At 46.7% G+C, this 18,835-nt stretch overlaps 1 protein-coding gene across 4 annotated transcripts in view; it reads right to left on the bottom strand.

Moving 5' to 3' along the window:
* The window catches only part of Dac (dachshund family transcription factor), a 188,742-nt gene extending 185,395 nt beyond the window's left edge, over positions 1-3,347 (bottom strand). The window contains exon 1 of one of the 4 annotated variants that reach the window (XR_013080304.1): positions 1,329-3,347. Coding sequence is in view for 2 of the 4 variants with exons in the window: in XM_076773143.1 (XP_076629258.1) it covers positions 1,329-2,110 (782 nt within the window). In the remaining 2 variants the exon portion in view is untranslated. The remainder of the gene's footprint in view (positions 1-1,328) is intronic. The other 3 variants (XR_013080305.1, XM_076773143.1, XM_076773142.1) reach the window with 3 other exon arrangements.
* Positions 3,348-18,835: the final 15,488 nt, after the last annotated feature.

Here is an 18,835-nt window from a genome sequence, read left to right as displayed (position 1 = left end):
AAACATAGAAAATGAAAGTTGACACAACCATTCCTAAAGTGTTCTGTTTTCGGAGCACAGTATCGTGCACGAACCATTATTCCCTTTCCCTTGAATCGAACCGCGATTTCCGGGCTGGAAGTTGCCGAAACGTTCTGCGAACGCAAGAATGGAAAATCGGCTGTACGATTCGGTTAACGTTTCCGTGGGAACACGAATAACGTAAAGGTCGAGGAACCGCGAGAAGAGCCCGCACGAGCCGACGGCTCGGCCAGCTCTGTTCTGTGACTGCGACTCCGGATTATTTGGATCCCTATCCCTACAGCTTTCTCTTTCCTCCCGTTTTCCCTTTCTCGCACTGTCTCTGTTCCCTCTGCTCGCTATCCCTCGACCCTCTTTCTCCTTCGCCCTCTCTGTGTCGCGCTGAATCCGTTTCCGTTGTGACTGCCGCCGCGCGCCGTCCTGCCGGGAATATTATTGTCCCACGTCGCGACGAATTCGCCGACCTATCGATCCTCGCAGGACGATGTTCTCGCGCGGAATCTCGATTTCGCGAGTCGATCGACTGGTCGCGGGAAAGAAAGATGGCCGATCGGTGGCCGATCGAGGATCGCCGCGGTCGCGCCGAGCGTCGGAAGACTCTAAAGTCGAGGACAATATTTTCCCCGGATAACGCCGGATCCCCTCGTTCCGTTTACCATTCCGTTTCGTCTGCCGTCTGACTCGTGGGTGGGGTAAGCTTGTACTACAGCCACTTCTCTCTGTCTCGTCGGTGGGGACGATTCATTCAGAGAAACTGCCGTGAAAGGGACACCTGTTGGCACGGAGGCCCGTTGACAATTCTGGAGTACCAAGGGCACGTGCCTCTGCCCGAATCTCCTGCACCGTGCTCGACGAAGGAGTCGATCGCGAACGAGAAGAATCGTGACTCGCGAGTCAGAGTCTATCGCACGGAAAAAGAACTCGAAATGGAAATAGAAAAGCTACGAGGCTGGCGATCGAGGGGCGAGAAGCGAGGCCTACGCGGAGTCTCGGTAGCGAGTAAACGCCGGACAACGAGAAGAAGCCGACGCGCGATTAAAATATTTTTTGGTCGACCGGTAGCACGGTACGGAACGTAGCTGGCCGAAGATAAAGTGCTGCCCAGAGGCGACACCGGGCGTTATTAATACACGCGAGGATCGTAGCTTCCGTTCGCGGGAACGGGAGCTGCAAAACCAGCGAGCGAGCAACCGTAGGTGGCTCTATATACGATCATCCTCATCGAGTACTGTTTTTGCGTCGAAAAGCTCCAGCTTGTCCTCCAGTTTCGATCAGTTCCTTGTCGAAGGTTATCCATGTAGGCTTACCTGGCCGTGGTGCAATCCCTGTAGAGCACGTCAAAGTCTTTGCAGCTGAGCAGCTTGCACCGATTGACGCCTGGCTGGATGGCTCCGAGTCCGCGTAGAATCCTAACCTGCTCGACGTTGCATACCAACGGCACTATATCGAGCCTCTTGAGCTTGGTGTAGACGGTGTGCAGGCCGCCGACGAGGTGCTTGAGAAAGAGCTCGAAGGCCTGGGGCAGACAGAGCATCGTGTCCCCGGCGATGATGAACGCGGCGACCTTCTGGCCGCGGTAGTCGACCAGCTTGCACTCGTTCGCGGTGGGATCGCTGGTGCTGATCGGTGGCGGACTGTTGTAGGACCTCGGGGGCAGAACCGCGTGATGCGCGGCCATCAGCTCGAGCGGCGAGCCATGGTGGCCGCTGAGCATGCCGCCGAGCTGACCCAGCAGCCCTAGTCCCGGCGGCGGCAGACCCGGCATATGGGGCACCATCGCTGGCGGTGCACCGGGTGCTCCTCCGGCAGAAAGAGGCGGTGGGCTCAACGGAAGTCCTTGGGGCGGCGATCCCCTGGTCGGCGATCCCGGCGTGGGAACGCCGCGATGTTTCTGTTGCGATTGTTGCTCGCGGATTTGGTCCCGCGGATGAGGCTGCTGGTGCGACGGCGGCGGCTGATGCTGGGAACCGTGAAGCTGTTGCTGCTTGCTCTGCTGACCCGACGGGCTATGGGGATGCTTTGGACTGCCGGTTACGGGACTGGCACGACTGCTGTGATCGGAAGAGCTATCCATCGCTCTGTGGTCCATGGAGTGTCCGAAAGGCGCGCGTCTATCCGTTAGTAGAACACGTTACGTTCGAGTTGCAGCGTTACCAAGCGACTCTGCATTAAGCTGCCGAAACGGCTTGTCAGCCGTTCGGAGTGATTTCCGTGTTGTTGCGTCTCGGTCTCGTCTCGCCTCGGTTCTCGCGCCACATGGACACCATGGGATACGAGACAAGTGCCCGCTGCGAGTCAACGCATGCTAGACCCGCGGTCCGATTCTCGACCAGCCGACGAGGCGCATCGTGTCGATCCAGGATTATCGGCCGGACGAATCGATTTCCTCCAACCGTCACTGCACACTTGGAGCAAACTGTACCGCGGTCTACGTTGGACCATGCACGCGCAGATAACAACTTCACTGTGCACAACCACTCGAACAACCCTGTCCATGACAATCGGATGGTGTCCACTCTACGAGCGACCGCGTGTCCGTTCTCGAGGTGGACAGGTCCGTGTGGGTGTCCGCGTGTCGGGCAGCTACGCTCTCGAGGAGCAGCCGAGCTGCCCCTCGCCTAACAGTCGACACCCGCACCGCGAGTTCTTCCTAGCGACGCGTAGCTGCTGCCGGAGGCTCAATCACTCGCGAAACTGGAGCACACCGAGCGTCAGGATCGCGCGACAAATGTTGCCGACGACCGAAACGTGGACGCCGGAGCGTCGTCGACGACCAGGACGACGAAACGCGAGCGAACCGACGCGACGCGACGCGACGACGAGTGACGCGCGACGCACACGCACCGCGAGGACGTAAGTACACCGCGGGCGACGAAGGATGCTGTCGCGGTGACAGCGAACGCGACGACGGCAACGATCACAACGACGACAACGACGAAAGCGGCTGCGGCGGTAACTCGCAGGAACGCGCGTCGCTCGTTCTCAAAGTGGCAAACGCTCTCTCGGTCGAGTCGGGAGTATTTCCCTACCCAGTCACAGATGTAATAAATAAAAACATCGGTGGGAGCCCGAAGAACAGGGAGGATGGGCGTTCTGTGCGCGCAACCGAGTATCCGGTTGGCGGAGCGACCAGGGTGGCAGTTATCCCTATTGGTTAGCGACCTCGCGGCGTTTACGCCTCCCGTGCCTTCCCCCGGTAGGTGGTGGGACCAGCGAGTATTCCCCACCAGGCGGCAACCTCTGCCACCGACGACGCCGACCGGGACGATTCCGGGGGCGACTAACACACGGAGACATCCAGACGCAGACGCGAGTCCCGACAAGACAGTACGATTCGAACCTACCGCCGATCTACGCGCTACGAGTGGGGATTTCTTCTTTTTCCTCGCGACCTCTCCCTCCAACACCCTCCACGGCTCCCGCCTCCCCCTACCGCCTCGCGCCTCGCGCCTCGCCACTCCTAAATTCTAACCACCCCTCCCCCTCCCCCCCCCCTCCTCTGCCGCCACTCTTGTCGCGTCGCGTCCCTTCCCTTCTTCGTCTCGTTGTTTCTCCTTTCTTCTCTACCCCTTTTTGCTTTCTTCTACTCGGCACCCCTCCCGTTTCTTTTTCTGTTTCGTTCTCGAGTCTCTTCTACTTACCACCCTTCCTCGGTGCACACCGGTGTACCTCTCCCCTCGCCCCACCCCACCATCCCCCCCCATCCCCCCATCTCACCCCATTTCACCCCCTCCCCCTTCCCCTCCCCTCGTCCCAAAGCCCCCACGTTCCTCGCCCGCAGTCCTCGTGGCTATTCCGTTCTCTTCGCTTCGCTTCCCCCTGCTTCGTTCACCTTCTTCGCTCTTCTTCGCCTATCGTCGCACTCTGGTCTCGTCTCCTTTGCTCTCCCGCTCACCCTCTCTCGTTCGCTTTCTCACGCACGCGTTGCTTCTCTGTCTGTTGGTGCCGGAGTGCCAGCTTCCCCTGCCTCTTCGTAGCTCCCTCCCACTTCTTCCGGCGGCTTCTCCTCCCACCTTGGCTTATGGCTTGCACGCTCTCTGGAACTCGCGCTCTCTCGCGCGCGACCAGCGCGGCAGTCTCCAGCTCGTTTCCTCTTTCGTGGCCGACCTATTCTCCGAGTCTCTCCTTCTCCCACCCGGCCTGCCAGCCTGCCTGCCTGCCTGCCTGCCTGCCTGTCTCTCGCCGTTTCTCCCTGTTCCTCTGTCCGTACGACGAAGAATGTCGCCGGCGTTCGAATCGATCGGTCGGTCTCCCGCGCGTGCGGGGGGTTCCCTCCCCCTCCCACTCATCCCTTCGCCAAGGAGAGCCTGACCCCCTTGCCGCCTTCTTCTTCGCCGTTCCCTCGCTGGATCTCCTCTACCATATTCGCCATCAGCATTACACGGGCGCGCTTATTTCTTCTGTAGGTAACTCCGCTTCCTCGCGATCTCTCTCCGCTCCGCGGCCACCCTCTTTCCGACTCTGCCCGCCGCCCTCTTCGTTCGCCCCCTCGCGCCATGGCACCGCGTCGCTACCACCGTTTCTTCGCTTTTCTCCTCCTCCTCCTCCTCCACCTCGCGTAACATGCGCGATATACCATACCCGACACTCTCCGCGGCTCTCGGTAAGCTCCCAAGTATGAGTGCTTTGATATCTTTGCGCCATACCTAAAACATCCGTATCCGCCGATGCTTCTTACGTCCGAACTTCCCTTGGTCTCGTCCGTCGTTAATTGGCCCGTTAATCGCGGATGGAGCAACAAACGCCTCCTGTCTGGCTCGCTGCCTGAGAAATCTTGCACGATTTTCCGAAACAAACTCACCTTCCGGTGCCTTGAGACCGGATAGGTCGAACGCAAGATCGGTCGACGTCCGAGCGCGTCCGCCGGCGCGCAACCGGAGGGAGGGATTTCAGTGGAGAGAAGACCCCCGCTGTCCGATTAACTCGTCACGGGCGGCTGTTCGGAGGCTGTCGAGAGATAGGCGAGATAAAAAAAAGAAGAGGAAGGCAGAGGCCGCATCGTTTGGCCTTTTTCTAGCGGTCAACCCCCGATCAGTCCTCATCGGCCCGGTGACCCAGATCCACGAGGAAAGACCCTCCGCGTTCGTTACGCGTCCACGTGTGTACGTGTATATCGGGCTTCGCACACGTACACCTCCGACGCAGCTGATCCCTTGACCTCGTGCAACCCCAAACGGAACGAGACCCCCTGGGCCTAACGTTCATTGACCAGCCTCGCTTCGAAGAGCGGGGGCCGATCGTCTTCTTGCTGTTCCAGTTTCCCGACAAAAGCTTCTCTCGTCGACGTCTTTGCCCCGTGACCCTCCGCTCGATACAAACTATCCTCCCCGAAATCGCTGTTTCCTTCGTACGGTCGATCCGCCTAGTCTTCTTCCCGCCGTTCGCTCGAGATTCGGCTTCCCCAAACCAAATCGAACCTGCGTTCGCCCCGAGAGGGTGTTTCGTTTCCAGCGACGATAAAGTCATCGTTCGCGGCGACGAAGCGATCGATCGCGAGATCCAAGTCCCTCCGTTCGAGGAAGGTCGAGGATCGGTAGGGGACCGATGTTTGCCACGAACCAAACCACGTCCAATTAGTGGAATTAATACCGGTTGGCTTTGGGGGAGCTAATGCCTCTGTGTGCATACCTACGGGTATGCACGCCGATGACTGCACTTTCCTTCGTGCGTAATGAAGGACAATCCCGTCGGTCGGACCGACTCGACGCATTCGCCCGTCCAAGCAACCGCTGCCTCCTCTTGTTTTGCGGTCACGAGAAAATATCTCGAACCCACGGGCTTACGACTTCCAAGCCTGCTCCGGCTAACGGTGTCCAGGTCTTTCCGACGACTCTACAACAATTTCGTTCGCGGAGTTGTTCGCGTTCCGTAACGTAGTTTGCTCCTTTTCGTCGATCCATTTCTTCTTTGTTTGCCCCGATTAAAGCCTCGCTGGCGAAACGATCTTTTAGCCAGAATGTGAAAACGAAACTTTAACTGTTAAATGACGGGTGGTTTCATTATTGGATTCTATCGCCTCGCGCAGAGGACTGTCAGGAATAATCGGAATGTCAGTAAAGTAATTGTAAAATCTTCGCTTGTTAAATTTTCACCCTACTTTGATGGTTACTCGAGAACGACGACCATTAATCTATCGCACGACGTAGGGTAGAACTCAAAGAATTTAAGAGATCATGTTGCACCTGTCGAGAAACACAGTGGAACTTTTACCGAGTTACATGCAGTGATCTTTTAAACAAAATATTGGGTACTACCGAAGAGGTTACAAAGGTTATTTATACGCCCATAATACTGTCTTGTTACGTAGAATACACGTCTCTATAAAATTCCAAGATGGAGTGTTTGAGAAATCGATCGTCGGATTTGACATTTGCAACAGGTAAAGTTGAATACGCCGTAAGAAAAAGAGAAAATAGCAATTGCATCTGGGGGAATAAGATGAAATGAAAATATGAGAGATATAATAATATGTTTTTTAGCGCGTTTCGCATGCGACGCGGATAGATTCGAGCGTTCACGCGAACGGTGCTCGGTGGGATCGTTCTTGTTGCTGTTCATTGGCCACCCCGCAACGAGAGAATTGCGCGAAGCAGAGAACGGTTGCCCGTTGTGCATAGGCCGTTACGTAACCCTCGTCATTGTTTGCGCGTCGTCGTTACAGAACTGTAACAGACCGTAGGACAAAAAGGAGGGTAAGCGTTGCGTCGGCCAAGAGAGGGAGAAAAAGCGCGAATTTTTGTCGGCAACTCGTTCGAGACGGAGGCATCCCGTGGCAGCGAACCGGACACGCGCCGGAAAGACTCCGGTGCACCGGAAGCGTCGATCTTCTCGGTGTCTCTTCTCGATCGGTCCGCGATTACCCGGACGCACGACACGCGGAGGATTCTTCGAGTTTTTTGCAGAACGACGTGCATCGCCATCGGTTCGCGTCGCGTTTCTCGATCGCTTCGGTCGTCTTTCCGTTGTCCTTGAATCCAGTCTCCCATCGTCCCCTCGATATCAGAGGAAAGAGAGAGTATCGATCAAATTAACGTAATTACTCGTTCGTGCGAGAGATACTATACGTGCGCGTCGCGGGTCGGCGAATCGGGCGTCAAAGTCGATCCAGAAGAGTCACGAAAGCGCGGGATTTTGCGAAACGCTAATTGCGTGCGGTTTTCAATGCCTGCCGGGACGGCCGGAGGACGGAGAAAAATCAAGAGGCGGAATAATGGATTCCGGAGCGGCGGCGGATGAAAAACGACGGTAATTTTTCTGGACACGTACATACGCCACCGTTCGGTTTTTCAGCGCGGCTTACGCGCAACTAATTACCCATATGCCACGTGTTATTATAAATAGCCAATCGTTACCGACACAGCCGCGTCCGCGATTCGCCCATAATGGCGTGTTATCGGATAAATAAAACGGATAGCCACGGGAGGGTGCGCTCCGATTATGCATCGACGCCTCCCGTGAGCGTATGTACAACCTACACTCTCTCTCTCTCTCTCTCTCTCTGATTCTCTTTCTCTATGTCTCTCTCTCTATGGCCACCAACATTGTGTTTTCCCAACGAACGACCAGCTTTTATTTCTCGTCGACTTTAATCCACGCGCGCGGTGACGACAACGCCGAGCATTTTTATTCGGTGCGATGCGCTCGCTTCTTCCCCCTGCGAATCTACTCGTCGAAAATTCTCCAAGAAACCTCCACTTATTATAAATGCAACTATCGACTGGCCACCAAAATCTAGCGACTCGACGTCGTTACACTTTTCTTCGTAGGACCGTGTTAAGAAAACTGGATTTATTACAGACTAACCGACTAACAAGCATCATCGTTCGCTACCCTTCCATCTCGTTTTCGATCAGTTTTCGATTACTTTCCACTCGTTCGATAGGATTCGATACGAAGCTGCGTTCGTACTAGCAACAGCCATCCAGCCAGATCCGTCCCATGGCTGGCAGGATGGCACCCGCCTACCGCGATATTCGACCTAAACGCATTAGAAAGCTCATTTAAATACGATACAATGGCGAACCCGAGCTCCCCTGGTCGAAATAATGCTGTCCAGAGCCGCGAACGAGGCGACGTCGAATCGTCCCATCATTCTTCGATCCGTCCGTCGACGGATCGCGGCATGTGCCCGTCGGGGGACCCGCGACGACCAGACATTTTGTCTCTCTTCGAACAAAAACGACGCCTCGTCTCTACGCTACGATACGCGGTTTCTCTCGACGCGTCAATACTTCTCCGCGGCGAACGCGACGCAAGACAATCACGTTGACACCCGGTGATGGATGTCCTGCCTGCTCAAAATACCCCCCTCAGTTTTCCCGCCAATAAAGCCCATTGTAAATGCGAACTATTCGAAATATTAGAGCGGCACGGCGATTACCGGCCGTTCAGTCATCGCTCCTGACGCACCGTAATCCTTTCCATCTTCCTGCGCGTTCTTTTTTGTTCTCCCGGCTCCGTGATCCGCCGCGAGCCCAAGTTTGCATTCCCCCAAAATCTGCCTCCTGCCCGTTTATCCTTCGCGTCTTTCCCTCCTCGTATCCTCCATCGTTGGACGCCCGACGATCGTCAACTCCGTCTACCCAGGTAGAAAAAGTTCGCGATCGAATGTCGAAACATCCTGCTGACACCATACCTATTATTACCCGGCGAAGGTTGTCCCTCTATCCGTCGCTGACAATCTGACAACGTGCCTCGTGCTCAATGAGCAGCGTAACAATACTATTTCAGCAACCGCGCGGCAAGAAGACAACCGGAGTCGCCGGCTCTCTTACCGTCCACGAGATACGAACCACCTCGCTGTCACTTCGCGTTGCTCGTTATCAGCGTCCCCTTGTCCCCGAGACTCGCCTAAAAACGAACCCCCGCCATGTGGGTGCTGACCGATTTCAAACGCGGAGCCTAAGAAAACGGTAACGGTATTCCGATAACCGACTCTTTCGATTTCGCGAGCCCCGCGAGTCTTTTGTACTTTGAAACGTTACCTAACTAATTTCGCGCAGATTCCCGACGTTTTCGAAGACCGTGCGCCAACCGTGTCCGGGTTGGGGCTCCGATCCGTCGAAAGCTGGTCCGCCAACGCGACTTGGAGCGCTGTAAAGCTTACAGAGACAGGCTTACTCTCGATTCGAAATTTATTTACACCGGCCTTAATCCCTATTATAGCCGCACGCTTTGCCCGGGGAAACGGTCGAGCAATTTCGGATTTAGACTCGGCGAGAGATGATGGATCGGTGTTTCGTAGCCGGCGCTGATGATACCTCGCAGATGTAACCACCGCACCCTTTTCGGACGAAACCACTTGCCGGTGATTATCGATTAAACGCATGCACGCTGCCTCTCTACGGTTCTCCTCGCTTTTCCTACGAGTCCCCTCTTTCTTTTCCTTGGGTTTAGGTAGCTTTCGTTTCGGGAACGATCGACATCTGGCCCGCGCCCGAACGCCAAACTTTCTGTTGCTCGATACTCGGAGGGATAAAAGGCTTCGATTGTCGAGAGGCCGCGCGACAAAAGCTCGCGATCTTCGTACGGAAGCGGAGGCTGTAAATAGACGTTGGCAACGTTGCTCGAGGAACTTTGGTTACCGGCTCGCGTCTTGTAACGAGCAATCTCGATAGGATTAAGACGCTGTTTACCCGAACAGAAAGCCGAGAGTTTGGGTTTACTTGGCGCAGTCGACACAAGCGCATCCCATCGGCGACGGTTTCCTATCGGATCCATGCTTACTTACAGAGTCGCTTCCGGCGAAGATTCTGGCTCGAAAGTTCAATCATAGATATCGGCCAATTTTCAACCCGGTTGGCAACCAAACTTTTCTACAGGATACGTTTCTGCGTGACTTGGGGAAACCCGAAACGCGTAATTATTACGAAGAGCGAAGAGTTAAACGAATTCGTGGAAAGAAAATTATCCTTCGCGTATGACAAATTCTATGTAATAAGGAATTAGACCAAATTGTTCCGACTCAACCGAACGAAAATAATAATTTCCATAGAATTTTGTCTCCCTAACGTTCTCTCGTCTCGCCGGAGACCGAGCAGCCGGGGCTGTCCAAGTTTCCCGATAAAAATTAACATCCATAGAGCATAGACGCGTGCGAGCCACTCGAGCCTGCCGACTTCCGGAAATGTTGAACATATGTCGCCACTTCAGATTAATCGAAAGCTTTTACGACAATCTAATCAGCGTCGCGGAACGAGAAATACATTTAGCATCGGTAAATCCCGCGGTTCCCCCAAATGCATTTCGATCCGGCTTTCAAAGTTGAGAGTAATCTTACGTCCACTTAACGATACCCACGATTCCTTGCGAAACGAACATTTCGTACGACACGACCGTAGAACTTTTGCGAGAGTTACGTCGCGAAGCTGGAACGCTACTCGAGGAGGCGCAAGCTCCTTCGGCTTTATAAATAATAAATTCGCGCGAAAACGGCCGAAGAGAGCAGAGTAACGAAGACAGAACGAGTATGGGGCCGAAAGGAAGAAACGAGTGCGATCGAGAGACAAGAAAGCAGGGGGACGATGGTGAAGCGGGACAACGAGGGAGACAGAGACGATTGGTAATAAAGAGCAGGCAGTAAGAGCGGCGAAGTGACGTCCTGTGTCGTGGAGTCATAAACTGGGCCCCAGGATCTCAGGCTAACACTCTTATTAAAACGTCGTCCTGCATATTGACGGTTATTGATCACCTTTCGCGAACCTCGCTGCTTTTACGATACAAGGTCCGTGTTACATCGAAAACCACGGATACCGTTGGCGTTCCAAAAAAATTCGACACGTCCGTGGTGAAAATGCGTAAAAACGACGCAACGGTTATTTTGAAGAAACTAGTTTCAAGTCGAATTGTTTGTACTAAAATTGAATAAACTATGCGTCGATCTTTCATTTGCAATTGTCTGATGAACATATGCAGTGTTTATTTATTATATATGAGCAAGAATCTGTGTAACACGAATGACTCTGAAATGACTTTGGACACAAACCAATGACACTATTGGCGCGCTTTCCGCCTTAAACGTTGGTTGGTAAAACATCGGACTAGTCTATTTATCTGTCGGTACTGTTCTCACGACGGTAACATCATTTTCTACAACCGAAAATGTAGCTAGATGTTGGTAACCACCGACGGGGTAAACGAGTAGATTTAACAAGTACCTTATGAAGTATCGTGGCCCAATCTGACTGCCATATCGACCTCAAAATTCGGAGGTGATTTTAGCGTCCTCTTCTCATCGATGGCGGTCAGTTGAAGAACTATTCACTGAATAGCTATTGATGGGCAGCAGCTGTAATGTATACATAAATACATGTGAGTTTACTATAGAAAGGTTTAAATTCATTTCCGAATCTGTTGGTAACGTTGCGAATGACACGAAAATGGTAATGGGATTTCGAAACCGCATAAAAATGGGCCGAAAAAGTACATTAGGTGAAAAATCTACTCGTATACCTCGTTTGTGGTACAGTCACGTTGAATCCAATGTATTTTTACAGACCATTTCTCTGGAGCTCTACAGCCCCATTACCACATTCGTATCACTTGCAACGTTACCAACAGGCTACAGAAATGAACACAAGAGGAAATGAGACAGGAATTCTTCCGTTTTCTAACGGAATGAAAACTGTATGGTTCAGACTTTGACGCGACACTAATGCAATCTGAAAATAGTTCGTATACGCAACACTACCCTGAAAAAAAACGCGAAAAATTTCCATCACTCGCAACTCTAAAGTTATTTACCTATAAAACTACTTATTTGCAAAGATAACTAGGCAAGCAACGCGAATAATTTGTACTTCGCAAAGCTAATAGCAAACCGGTATTGATTCTTATTCGCAACACTACTCTGAAAGCAAACGCGAAAATACTCATCGTTCGCAACGCTAAAAGTAATCGCGATAAATTCAAATTATGCGCAACGCTATTTCTAAAACAAACGCGATCATTTAAATTTCGCAACACTAACGCAAACCACGATCTGCCACAAAATACTGGCTGTTGATCTGAAAAACTACAAATACTACAAATACAGGCGAATATAGTGACACAGTAGGAACATGGAATGACTGTCCATCCTCATCCGAAGATGAAGATGAACAGCCATTTGTTGCAGCCCGCTCTTGAAACAATTTGTCAGGGCCTCTTCGACTCTATCTCGAGTCTCTTCTTTCTTCGGCGGTCCTGCCAAAGCCTGAAACTTAAGCCTACGCTCGAGATTCCGTGCAATACTTTGTCGGAACAAGTGTGGAGAAACTCGAGCGGGACGAGCGTTTCGGGGAACCTACCGCGAACGAACGCGACCGCGAAGAGCGACTGTAAAGCCGCGCGATTTCAGGAATCGAAAGTAAAACCAATACAAACGGAACAATCCGTTTGGATCGGCTAACGTTTCGACTCCTCAATTCGACCTACAGGTACAGGACCTATGACAGTCCTGCCTTGACCCTACCTACTTATATCTATCACACATACCAGAAAGCAAGTTACCTACCTACCTAACCCTATATTTAAAACATTGCAAAACTCATTCTCGCAAACATACGCTCCACGGTTCTCACACATAATGTCCGGGCGCAAAAGCCTACACTAGAGAGGACGCCCCGGGGTTCCTCCGACACCCGAACATTGCAAACATTCACACTCTAAAGGTACGTACCAATACCTGAAATCAACCGACAAAGACTAGTGACCATTGCGTATTTCAACTAACTTTCAAATAACACAAGCTTTGATAAAATGATTTTCTATATTCTGATGTTTAAAATCGAGAAATTAATTGTATTTACGTTTCATTAAATATTTAATGTTATTGTCTTTGAACATGCAAAAACTATGAGCAAGATGAAATAGAATTTCATTTGTAAATTATATTAGAGTTTTAAAACGACGCAATTCCGCAGCCTAACCACACACACACACACACATGTGAAATTGCGTCGCGCACGATACACTAATTCAATGTCAGTCGCAAATAGATATTATTAGGGAGTTTTAGAATCTAAGTCATCGTGCTCGTTGCCCTCGCTCACGCAAGTAGCACCTGGGCACTTGGGCGAGTTTAGGCAATGAACACGGAATTGTATCCTGCAAATCCTCAACTAGAAAAAGTGGTTAATAAATAATAGAGACGGCATTTTTCAATTCATTTCCAGTTAAAGTAATTCAACTTTTTCTTTGAATGTATTAAAAACGAAACACTTTAATATTAAAATGTGAAAGATGTTATTATTAAAAAAATTTGTTGTAATTAAAATTTAATTATGTAAAAGGAAACACTTTCATTAAGTAGTGATATTATTTATTTAGTATTTGTTTAAATAATTTTATAGAACTATTAATTCAAATATTCAAATAGTCTCGGTCGATTCTGTCGTCAAAGTAAATTTAAAGAAAAATGGAAGTAGTATACAATGCTTGTTACTTTGACTCAAAAATCTACCAGTCGCGAATTGTCTTCTTGTACGTGAAATACATCATATTTTGTAGTAATTAAGGACACAATTAATATTGAATAATATATGTTCCATATATCTACAGTATTATTAGATCGTCATTTTAAAATAAAAGTAAAAAATGAGTAAAGAAAATATTTAATATATTTTCATTTATAAATGTTCTCAATAAACACTATTTATTATTCTATAAAATATGTATTTATGATATCTAAAAAACACAAAGTACAAGAAGATCCTAACCTGATCTACAACATAAAACAGTATAAATATGTTCCTATTCACGGGTATAAAAAATACCCGTGGTCACTATTCGCCAAAAATACTACTTATACAACCGGTCACCCGTGTTGATTCGGACCTTTCGTCCTACAACATGATTGGGGACCAGAGGAACCAAAACACATGCGACTCACCAACCGTTGACTACGACGAACCTCTAGGTAGACCTCTGCGATGATGCTTCCCAGTCTAGTCATCAACGAAATCGTCTGCATGGTCCTGTTGATTGCCAGGATGTAGGGATGAAATCTAGAAACTGTAAAGAATAAGGAAACAATTATAATCTACCGGAAAAATGAAAAACAATTCGTAATTTAATATAAAAGTATTTACATGCTCAGAACTGAGCAATACTTACATTTTTTACTCGTGGAGCATCGCCCAAAACTCCTCTTCAGTGATGCACTGATTCTAATACCGATAACGAGTTACTCTGCTTTTCAAAGAAATAATGGAAAAAAATATTAAAGAAAATGATAAACTAACGCAACCGCAAATCAAAGTCGGCGAACAAGAGGCTCTACTGTCGCGATTTCGAAAGCAAAGAGCCACGACGCTCTGGAAAAAATATAAAAATGCGCAATATACACTGACTCGACGTTCGCGTGTGCCTAAAATATAAACGAAACTCTACTCGAAGCAACTGTGCTTCGAAAAACAATAAACTAATCTACGCAACAAACACTGATTCTACCGACCGCATTGCACGCGGTCACTAAAATTTCTGAAAATAATGCTGAAATAAGAAATAAGAAATAATTAAGTAATCACTCAGACATGTCTAATTATAGATTTAGTATTAAATTTGAGCGATAAAACCACAAAAATGTCTAAACATAAATAAGTACAAACTCACTTGTTGTAATGAAGTTGATTTCCCGAATATTCCATTTTCAATTCCTTCCATTTGCCATTTTCGAACATGGCGTCGATTGAATGCCGATAGCGTCCCCTCCAGTCGTTCGCGAACAATCAGAATCTGTAACAGGAATAAAACACATATTACGTCTCAATGCGTTAAAATAAATGTATCTATACCTTAATTAAACATCGACTGAACCCGAAATATGGTCCATGAATTGTTAATTATGTTTATAGATTTCATAATTGTCTACGATTATATATGGGAAGAGCACGTACGAAACAGATCAAACATTTTTCGCGATTCCGATTGACTTGACCGTCAGAAACGTCTTAATATTAAATGAAAGCACTAACAGACAGTAAAGGAAAGTACTAGGAGCGATTTGGAACACTAAGATGACAATAATTATAAATTACGTACCTCATTAGACGCAAAGTCTGTCACTGCATCTCATCACACGAGTTTCCCGAGGACGAATGACGGACAGGAACGGACACGACTCCCGCGGGGGGCGCTGGGTGGGGAGCAGGGTGAGCTGGTCACGTAGTCCGTCTCGACTCTCGATTTGTATTTCCGAAGAAAAGGTTAAACCTTATATCTCGAATAATTGAAAATACATAAAGCAAATACATACAATAAATACAAAAAAATATCAGACAAACAATTAATTAATGATTTATTGTCTTTATATCCTTGTGACGTCACAATGAGTAACAGCCAATCAGAGGCGCTGCTTGAACATCGAATATCGATCTGTGAATCGACACAAAAATAACTAGATCGATTCAAATATATTAATTATAACTATAGAAATATATAACGTGTAAATGTTAACTTTTAATCTAAATTGCAATCAGTTTCTCACATAGATGTTCCTTTTGTGTATAGTATATTTTCGAGAACTATTTATTTCATTTTTCACTAGATTTGCATACAAACCTATCTTGATTCTGTGTCGATAACATTGGGCTTAATTTATGGTAAGAAGTTGGTAGTAAAGACATAAACGAAGTGTAAAATAGATGTCAGCGCCGTACATTTTTTCGTAACACACGGATTAAGGGCATAGGCAATGCATAGTGGAGATGTGTAAAGCAACTTTTTGTTCGTGTCGCACGGACAAGGAATTTGAGAGCACAGCTGCAAGGTGAAGTCGAGCGCGGCCAGTGTCCGCGAAGATAAACAGAATCTAACCGAGCGTTGAAAAAACAACAAGCGTATCAGATGACTGACACTGGCTGACGAATTCTAGCAACGGTAATAATAAAATTACTTTTATAAAATACTGGAGAATATAAAAGAAATACATAGATACAGACAAGCAATGGACTAGGATTATATTTAGTGACAGTCCTATGTCGCAAAGGAAAAACATAGTGAAAAATGAATGTCTTTCTATATTCTATATATACTAGTTGAGTATTGTTGTTGCATTCACAAAATTTGTATAAAAAGCATTGATTAAAGTAGTTATAATTAATGTATTTCAATCGATCTAGTTATATGTGTGTCGATTGACAGCTCGATATTACATTTTGAAACAGCGCCTCTGATTGGCTGTTACTCATTGTGACGTCACAAGGATATAAAGACAATAAATCATTAATTAATTGTTTGTCTGATATCTTTTTGTATTTATTTTATGTATTTGCTTTATGTATTTTCAGTTATTCGAGATATAAGGTTTAACCTTTTCTTCGGAAACACAAATCGAGAGTCGAGACGGACTACGTGACCAGCTCACCCTGCTCCCCACCCAGCGCCCCCCGCGGGAGTCGTGTCCGTTCCTGTCCGTCATTCGTCCTCGGGAAACTCGTGTGATGAGATGCAGTGACAGACTTTGCGTCTAATGAGGTACGTAATTTATAATTATTGTCATCTTAGTGTTCCAAATCGCTCCTAGTACTTTCCTTTACTGTCTGTTAGTGCTTTCATTTAATATTAAGACGTTTCTGACGGTCAAGTCAATCGGAATCGCGAAAAATGTTTGATCTGTTTCGTACGTGCTCTTCCCATATATAATCGTAGACAATTATGAAATCTATAAACATAATTAACAATTCATGGACCATATTTCGGGTTCAGTCGATGTTTAATTAAGGTATAGATACATTTATTTTAACGCATTGAGACGTAATATGTGTTTTATTCCTGTTACAGATTCTGATTGTTCGCGAACGACTGGAGGGGACGCTATCGGCATTCAATCGACGCCATGTTCGAAAATGGCAAATGGAAGGAATTGAAAATGGAATATTCGGGAAATCAACTTCATTACAACAAGTGAGTTTGTACTTATTTATGTTTAGACATTTTTGTGGTTTTATCGCTCAAATTTAATACTAAATCTATAATTAGACATGTCTGAGTGATTACTTAATTATTTCTTATTTCTTATTTCAGCATTATTTTCAGAAATTTTAGTGACCGCGTGCAATGCGGTCGGTAGAATCAGTGTTTGTTGCGTAGATTAGTTTATTGTTTTTTGAAGCACAGTTGCTTCGAGTAGAATTTCGTTTATATTTTAGGCACACGCGAACATCGAGTCAGTGTATATTGCGCATTTTTATATTTTTTCCAGAGCGTCGTGGCTCTTTGCTTTCGAAATCGCGACAGTAGAGCCTCTTGTTCGCCGACTTTGATTTTCGGTTGCGTTAGTTTATCATTTTCTTCAATATTTTTTTCCATTATTTCTTTGAAAAGCAGAGTAACTCGTTATCGGTATTAGAATCAGTGCATCACTGAAGAGGAGTTTTGGGCGATGCTCCACGAGTAAAAAATGTAAGTATTGCTCAGTTCTGAGCATTTAAATACTTTTATATTAAATTACGAATTGTTTTTCATTTTTCCGGTAGATTATAATTGTTTCCTTATTCTTTACAGTTTCTAGATTTCATCCCTACATCCTGGCAATCAACAGGACCATGCAGACGATTTCGTTGATGACTAGACTGGGAAGCAGCATCGCAGAGGTCTACCTAGAGGTTCGTCGTAGTCAACGGTTGGTGAGTCGCATGTGTTTTGGTTCCTCTGGTCCCCAATCATGTTGTAGGACGAAAGGTCCGAATCAACACGGGTGACCGGTTGTATAAGTAGTATTTTTGGCGAATAGTGACCACGGGTATTTTTTATACCCGTGAATAGGAACATATTTATACTGTTTTATGTTGTAGATCAGGTTAGGGTCTTCTTGTACTTTGTGTTTTTTAGATATCATAAATACATATTTTACAGAATAATAAATAGTGTTTATTGAGAACATTTATAAATGAAAATATATTAAATATTTTCTTTACTCATTTTTTACTTTTATTTTAAAATGACGATTCTAATAATACTGTAGATATATGGAACATATATTTTTCAATATTAATTGTGTCCTTAATTACTACAAAATATGATGTATTTCACGTACAAGAAGACAATTCGCGACTGGTAGATTTTTGAGTCAAAGTAACAAGCATTGTATACTACTTCCATTTTTCTTTAAATTTACTTTGACGACAGAATCGACCGAGACTATTTGAATATTTGAATTAATAGTTCTATAAAATTATTTAAACAAATACTAAATAAATAATATCACTACTTAATGAAAGTGTTTCCTTTTACATAATTAAATTTTAATTACAACAAATATTTTTAATAATAACATCTTTCACATTTTAATATTAAAGTGTTTCGTTTTTAATACATTCAAAGAAAAAGTTGAATTACTTTAACTGGAAATGAATTGAAAAATGCCGTCTCTATTATTTATTAACCACTTTTTTTAGTTGAGGATTTGCAGGATACCATTCCGTGTTCATTGCCTAAACTCGCCCAAGTGCCCAGGTGCTACTTGCGTGAGCGAGGGCAACGAGCACGATGACTTAGATTCTAAAAATTCCTAATAATATCTATTTGCGACTGACATTGAATTAGTGTATCGTGCGCGACGCAATTTCACATGTGTGTGTGTGTGTGTGTGGTTAGGCTGTGGAATTGCGCCGTTTTAAAACTTTAATATAATTTACAAATGAAATTCTATTTCATCTTGCTAATAGTTTTTGCATGTTCAAAGACAATAACATCAAATATTTAATGAAACGTAAATACAATTAATTTCTCGATTTTAAACATCAGAATATAGAAAATCATTTTATCAAAGCTTGTGTTATTTGAAAGTTAGTTGAAATACGCAATGGTCACTAGTCTTTGTCGGTTGATTTCA

This window comes from Colletes latitarsis, chromosome 9 (genome assembly GCF_051014445.1).
Source record: "Colletes latitarsis isolate SP2378_abdomen chromosome 9, iyColLati1, whole genome shotgun sequence".
Lineage (NCBI taxonomy): Eukaryota > Metazoa > Arthropoda > Insecta > Hymenoptera > Colletidae > Colletes > Colletes latitarsis.
Note: the sequence above shows the minus strand (reverse complement) of the source record. Positions and strands in the feature narration are given on the sequence as shown.